Source organism: Procambarus clarkii, chromosome 43 (genome assembly GCF_040958095.1).
Source record: "Procambarus clarkii isolate CNS0578487 chromosome 43, FALCON_Pclarkii_2.0, whole genome shotgun sequence".
NCBI lineage: Eukaryota > Metazoa > Arthropoda > Malacostraca > Decapoda > Cambaridae > Procambarus > Procambarus clarkii.
In genome coordinates, this window is record NC_091192.1 from 29151341 (window position 1) to 29159342 (window position 8002).

The following is an 8002-nucleotide window of genomic DNA, read 5'->3' on the forward strand; positions in this document are numbered from 1 at the left end:
GAGACATAGAATGCTTAGCGGGACTGACAGAGTGGGAAAAAAATGAGATGTTCCCTATGAATACCAATACAACAGAGGGCTTGGATGAACCCTTGAGAAACAAATGAGGCATTTCGATGTAAAGAAAAATCTTTAGATTGAGATTAGTTGTAAGAAAATGTAATGAAATCTATGAGTAGCTTGAGGAAAAAGAACTTCATTCAAATTTCAAGAAAAGATTTGATAGAAAATAGGTCAGGAATCATTGCATTAGAAAACCATGACTGGAGAAATTGTATCAAAGAGTTAAATTACACACACACACACACACACACACACACACACACATACACACACACACACACATACACACACACACACACACACACACACACACACACACACACACACACACACACACACACACACACACACACACACACACACACACACATACGTCAGTATATCCTTAGACGAGGCAAGAGTCTTCGATAGTTTAGCAGAGTATGTAAGAGGATCGAAAAAGATTTCCAGAGTTTGGGAAGGAACTCAAAACCAGTTGGAGAGAGTTTGGTATGGATTTGTGAGGGGGATTACGGCTCTTCTGGTTTTGTCCGCGGAGAGGAAATCCCCCTCGACTGAAAGAGCCACAACCCAACGTAATAACAAAAAGTAGCTACAAAAGTTGTAATTATGTGAAAATAAGTTGTGGGTTGTTTTGGGTTGATTGGAGCAGCTTTAACGAACCTGACTTGATGGCCAAAGTGAGCCGAGCCGAGGTGAGCTCAGTAAAAAGTGAGCCGAGCCCCCAGGGTGAACAGGTGAATAGGTAGCCAGCATGAGGTCAAGACACCTCCTCATTGGGATGCGTCAGGCTCCTCGTCAATCCCTCCCACGGCTGGCGATGAGGTAGTTGAAGGGGGGTGGGTGGGTGGAGGAGGGGGGGGAGGGGGTGTGGGGGAGGGGGTGTGGGGGAGGGAGAGAGGTGATGCAGGGACGGGTGGGGGAGGGAGAGGGGGTAATGCAAGAAGGAGGGGTGGAGGGGAAGCAACGTCCCGTTCCTGTGCCAGGTAAGTCCACAACGGGCTCGCCATAGCCTGTGCTACTTTGGAACTTTTGTTCCGAGTAGCTGAATCTAAAACAACAACAACAGGGAAAGCCACAGGGTGGGGGGGGACCTGGGGAAGAGGGAGAGAAGCAGAGAAAGGGGGAGGGGGGGGAGGGGGGAGAGGGAAGGAAGAGAACTGCGGCTAGGAAAGGAAGGAAGGGAGGGTAGGTAGGGAAGAGGGGTGAAGCAGGGAGGAGAAGGAGGAGGAGGGAAGGGGGGATAAATAAGGAAAAGAGTGAGACTGATGGAGAGGGGCGGGGGGGGGGGGGGGAAGAGAGTGTGAGAGCAAGAACTTAAAGATCTCCGTGAGACCAGCAGCACAGTGGGAGGATGAATGACGCCCACAACAGGCGTATCAATCAATGGTGTTGTACATTCCCAGGTGCTCAGCCCAGGGAGCACCCCCCCCCCCCGCCCCCGGGTGCTACAACCCATTACATAACCAAAACGAGTAAAGGGGAAGAGAGAGAGAGAGAGAGAGAGAGAGAGAGAGAGAGAGAGAGAGGAGAGATGAGAGAGAGAGAGAGAGAGAGAGAGAGAGAGAGAGAGAGAGAGAGAGAGAGAGAGAGAGAGAGAGAGAGAGAGATAAAGAGAGAGAGAGAGAGATAAAGAGAGAGAGAGAGAGATAAAGAGAGAGAGAGAGGTGAACTACATTAAGTGAAGGCCACTGGAAGAGAGAGAGAGAGAGCTGGAAGGGGAGACAGAAATATATTAAGGCAACGAAGCCAGTTCATCCCACTGCAGAAGGTAGCCGAGAAAACCAACGCCAACCTCTGGTCCACTAGGCAGCGCAGAGAAACACTAGAAGACCAAAACAGCACGTGTGGGACAACGGTACAGAGAACCAGGAACAGAGGACAACAGAGAGGCAGTAAAGCCATAAAGGAATCAATGCCCCAGAGTCCAAAAAGCTGAGAGGCAATCTTGAAACGACATTGCGGCCTAAGAGTACTCAAGCTCCGCTGTGGACGCATAAGGAGAAAAACATCAGTATTGGGACATGCCATCAGGTTGGAGGAGACAAGAGGGAAATTCTCGTGGAAAACGACAAAGAGGAAGTCTCCACTACGGGCTCACCATAGCCCGTGCTACTTTGGGACTTTTTGTTCCAGGTAGCGAATCTTAAACGACAGCAACAACGACAAAGAGGATTGAGGTCGTGCTTGTCTTGTGATAACTTGATAAAATAGGCTGTTGCTTGAAGCTGTCCGCATGCCCACAAATCTAACAAAAGCTGTCCACAAATCTACATATGCAGCAAAAAGCGGTCCACAAACCCACATATGCAGCAAAAAGCGGTCCACAAACCCACATATGCAACAAAAGCGGTTCACAGACCCACATATGCAATAAAAGCGACTCACAGACCCACATATGCAACAAAAGCGGTCCACAGACCCACATATGCAACAAAAGTGGTCCACAGACCCACATATGCAACAAAAGCGGTCCACAGACCCACTTATGCAACAAAAGCGATCCACAGACCCACATATGCAACAAAAGTGGTCCACAGACCCACATATGCAACAAAAGCGATCCACAGACCCACATATGCAACAAAAGTGATCCACAGACCCACATATGCAGCAAAAGCGATCCACAGACCCACATATGCAACAAAAGTGATCCACAGACCCACATATGCAGCAAAAGCGATCCACAGACCCACATATCCACAACATTTCGATTTGTGCAGCACTTCCTGCAAGATAATAATATATATATATATATATATATATATATATATATATATATATATATATATATATATATATATATATATATATATATATATATATATACTCATTACTGAATGTCTGGAAACCTACAAATCTACGCCAGGGGGAGAATCAGTTTCTCTGCGCTGGTGTAGTGACGTGTTCAATATTTATATGTGATACTCTGTCTTGGGATGCAAGGTGATGGTGGTGATGGTGGTGGTGGTGGTGATGGTGGTGGTGGTGGTGATGGTGGTGGTGGTGGTGATGGTGGTGGTGGTGGCAGGGGGTGAATAGGTAGTGGTAGTGATGGCTTTTCAACATTTATACAGTTGATCTGCCTCTATTCTCAACATAGAGAACATGTCACACACACACACACACACACACACACACACACACACACACACACACACACACACACACACACACACACACACACACACACACATATATATATATGTGTATATATATATATATATATATATATATATATATATGTCGTACCTAGTAGCCAGAACTCACTTTTTGGCCTACTATTCAAGGCCCGATTTGCCTAATAAGCCAAGTTTTCATGAATTAATTGTTTTTCGACTACCTAACCTACCTAACCTAACCTAACCTAACTTTTTCGGCTACCTAACCAAACCTAACCTATAAAGATAGGTTAGGTTAGGTTAGGTAGGGTTGGTTAGGTTCGGTCATATATCTACGTTAATTTTAACTCCAATAAAAAAAAATTGACCTCATACATAATGAAATGGGTAGCTTTATCATTTCATAAGAAAAAAATTAGAAAAAATATATTAATTCAGGAAAACTTGGCTTATTAGGCAAATCGGGCCTTGAATAGTAGGCCAAAAAGTGAGTTCTGGCTACTAGGTACGACATATATATATATATATATATATATATATATATATATATATATATATATATATATATATGTCGTACCTAGTAGCCAGAACTCACTTCTCAGCCTACTATGCAAGGCCCGATTTGCCTAATAAGCCAAGTTTTCATGAATTAATGTTTTTTCGTCTACCTAACCTACCTAACCTAACCTAACCTAGCTTTTTTTGGCTACCTAACCTAACCTTACCTATATATATAGGTTAGGTTAGGTTAGGTTAGGTAGGGTTGGTTAGGTTCGGTCATATATCTACGTTAATTTTAACTCCAATAAAAAAAAATTGACCTCATACATAGTGAAAAGGGTTGCTTTATCATTTCATAAGAAAAAAAATTATAGTAAATATATTAATTCAGGAAAACTTGGCTTATTAGGCAAATCGGGCCTTGAATAGTAGGCTGAGAAGTGAGTTCTGGCTACTAGGTACGACATATATATATATATATATATATATATATATATATATATATATATATATATATATATATATATATATATATATATATATATAATATAACGGTCCTTTACAAGGGCCGTTAAAGTCACTATTGAAGATAAATTAAAAATAGACTGCAATTGAGTTCACAAACAACTTTGCAAACCAATGTGAAATATATAAAAGGGGCCAGATTCACGAAAGCACTTACGCAAGCACTTACGAACCTGTACATCTTTTCTCAATCTTTGACGGCTTTTTTTTTACAATTATTAAACAGTTAATGAGCTACGAAGCACCAGGAGGCTGTTTATAACAATAACACCAGTTGATTGGGAAGTTTTCATGCTCGTAAACTGTTTAATAAATGTAACCAAAGCCGTCAAATATTGAGGAAAGATGTACACGTTCGTAAGTACTTGCGTAACTGCTTCGTGAATCTGGCCCCCAGGTCTCCATACCTCCTGTCACACTGGAATCCCCTGGTAAACCCTTGTGGCTGACAGTGCCTTGGTCACGGGTTCGAGGCACCTCATGAGTTCCAATTGATTTTCTCATTGGTATATGTGACATATTTGTGTCACATATAGTGTGTCTTTTGTGGGATTTCTCTATGTAAATAATAAAATAAAATAAAACAATAATAATAATAATAAAATATATCTAAATAATTTAATAAATAATAATAATAATAATAATAATAATAATAATAATAATAATAATAATAATAATAATAATAATAATAATAATAATAATAATAATAATAAAATTAACACTTAAAAAAGAATATCACGTGTAGACAAGTATGTGAGAATATATGTGAGTGGCACACAATCACTTGAGTGACACCTTGAGACACCCTATATACATGCTTATCTTAGCTACCACACATACACTCACACATCGGATCAGCAAGGCTGGCAGCCCGCCTGCTATCATAACTCATGCTATATGTCCAATTTCGAAACAATTTCTCGTCACCTGTGCTTTTTCATCGACTTAATTCCCCATCCCCCAATACAAGCAACACAAAGGCTTTAGGATGGGAACGATGGTAGAGGAGGAGGAAGAGCCAATGACACTGCCATCTCCCACCAGCAGATAACGACTATAGTAGCTTAGGATAGCATTGTCACGTGTCTCCTTCCCTCTCTCCTGGCATATCAACTGATCAGTCGTCATTCATGCCTTCATCAATATGTGTACAGTATTTGATGCATACATGCACCGACAGGCAATTGGCAGGCGCTCCTGCTGGAAAGATCCTCAATGAATTCCACGCAGGAAGAGACGTAGGGGAGAGAGTGGCTACCATCCCATCACCATCAGCGTGTGTAACAGTAACCGCACCGTTATTAAAACGTTACTTATACGTAAACATAACGTTGGGTACACAATGGAAGCTCGATAATGTGACAAATGTACGGGACAATCTTAGGAGCAGGGCGGTGAGATCGAACCAGCGTCCTGGGTCACCTTAGGACGATTGGGATACACCCAGGACGGTGTTTTGATCCCGAAGACTTTTCACAACATGGTATAATACACTGTGTTTTTGTGGTTGGGGGAGGGCTAGGGGCATGTAGCAGTGGGAAGGGTGGGAACAGGCAGCAAATTTGGGGGGGGGCCCCTGCACGGAGCAGGGAAAAGGGGGGGGGGGGGGGTCGTGGAGGAGGAGAAAGGGTGGGGGTGTAACAGCATAAGGAGGGACAGGGTCGTGGACCAGAGGAGTACACGGCCTTTACTTTACAACCTGGACCTGTTAAGTCCAGACTGTTAAGTAAAGGACATTCTTGCAGCCTCAGTTGTATCACATAAGAACCAAGATGACACAAAAATGTATTTATTCACCATATGAAAATGAGACAAACAACAACACAAGTGAAAACAATGTTTACTTAGTAAACGGTAGTAAACGCAGTAAAACAATGTTTACTTTTTACACAAGTAAAAACAATGGATGACCCATATCATCAACATCACACGTCTTCCAAAATCAAAATCAAATGTATTTAGGGAGCCGTGATGTAGTGTTAGGTAGGGAAGAAGTAACAAAGTGATGGAGTATGGGCGAAATCAAAGAGAATTAAGAAGAAATAAGAAAAGGAGGAGGAAAAGCAGAAACAGCAGCAGGAGCACGAAAGACAAATTCGCATAAACCGGCGAAAGCAAAGTGAAAGTCCCGAGGCCAGAAAGGAAGAACTACCGTGGGACCGGTATGTACTAACCCCCCCCCCGCCCCCCCACCTAACTCTTTATATAACCCTTCACAAACACACAAAACGTAAACCATCACATTTTTTTTAAAACGCAGCACCAACAGTAGAAATAACGTTGTGGCAACGTGATGAAAAGTCGTTGTGGCAACGTGATGAAAGATCGTTGTGGCAACGTGATGAAAGATCGTTGTGGCAACGTGATGAAAGATCGTTGTGGCAACGTGATGAAAAGTCGTTGTGGCAACGTGATGAAAGATCGTTGTGGCAACGTGATGAAAGATCGTTGTGGCAACGTGATGAAAGATCGTTGTGGCAACGTGATGAAAGATCGTTGTGGCAACGTGATGAAAAGTCGTTGTGGCAACGTGATGAAAAATCGTTGTGGCAACGTGATGAAAGATCGTTGTGGCAACGTGATGAAAGATCGTTGTGGCAACGTGATGAAAGATCGTTGTGGCAACGTTATGAAAGAACGTTGTGGCAACGTGATGAAAGATCGTTGTGGCAACGTGATGAAAGATCGTTGTGGCAACGTGATGAAAAATCGTTGTGTCAACGTGATGAAAGATCGTTGTGGCAACGTGATGACAGATCGTTGTGGCAACGTGATGAAAGATCGTTGTGGCAACGTGATGAAAGATCGTTGTGGCAACGTGATGAAAGATCGTTGTGGCAACGTGATGAAAGATCGTTGTGGCAACGTGATGAAAGATCGTTGTGGCAATGTGATGAAAGATCGTTGTGGCAACGTGATGAAAGGACGTTGTGGCAACGTGATGAAAGATCGTTGTGGCAACGTGATGACAGATCGTTGTGGCAACGTGATGAAAGATCGTTGTGGCAACGTGATGAAAGATCGTTGTGGCAACGTGATGAAAGATCGTTGTGGCAACGTGATGAAAGATCGTTGTGGCAACGTGATGAAAGATCGTTGTGGCAACGTGATGAAAGATCGTTGTGGCAACGTTATGAAAGACCGTTGTGGCAACGTGCGAAAGACCGTTGTGGCAACGTTCAAAAGACCGTTGTGGCAACGTTCGAAAGATCGTTGTGGCAACGTTCGAAAGACCGTTGTGGCAACGTTCGAAAGATCGTTGTGGCAACGTGATGAAAGATCGTTGTGGCAACGTGATGAAAGATCGTTGTGGCAACGTTCAAAAGACCATTGTGGCAACGTGCGAAATATCATTCTGGTCACATTGTGTATTTGTAAAGGGGGTTCCAACTGTGCCTTTTCAATATGAGCTGGGGAAAGCCCTGGATTACGAGCTGGTTTATTGGTCATAACCCGTCCTACTTAACGATTCATAATATATTGGTATTCTGTTGCGGCAATCCTGGTGGAGGCAGCCGGGCCAGGACTGACACGCCGTGCCATTCAAGCTAGAGAATTTGCAGAGGAAATCGACACGTTTGTCCAGTAATGAGGAACATCATTTCCCACATACTCATCAGTTAATGTTCCCACATATTCATCAGTTATTGTTCCCACATATTCATCAGTTAATGTTCCCACATATTCATCAGTTATTGTTCCCACATACTCATCAGTTAATGTTCCCACATATTCATCAGTTAATGTTCCCACATATTCATCAGTTATTGTTCCCACATATTCATCAGTTA

General features: G+C 42.9%; 1 protein-coding gene across 1 annotated transcript; it reads left to right on the top strand.

The window, feature by feature from the left end:
- Nucleotides 1-6504: 6504 nt before the first annotated feature.
- Nucleotides 6505-7620, top strand: LOC138349917 (axoneme-associated protein mst101(2)-like). The gene has a single exon (XM_069299908.1). It carries the CDS (start codon nt 6505-6507, stop codon nt 7618-7620), a length of 1116 nt encoding a protein of 371 aa, XP_069156009.1.
- The last annotated feature ends 382 nt before the right edge of the window (nt 7621-8002 follow it).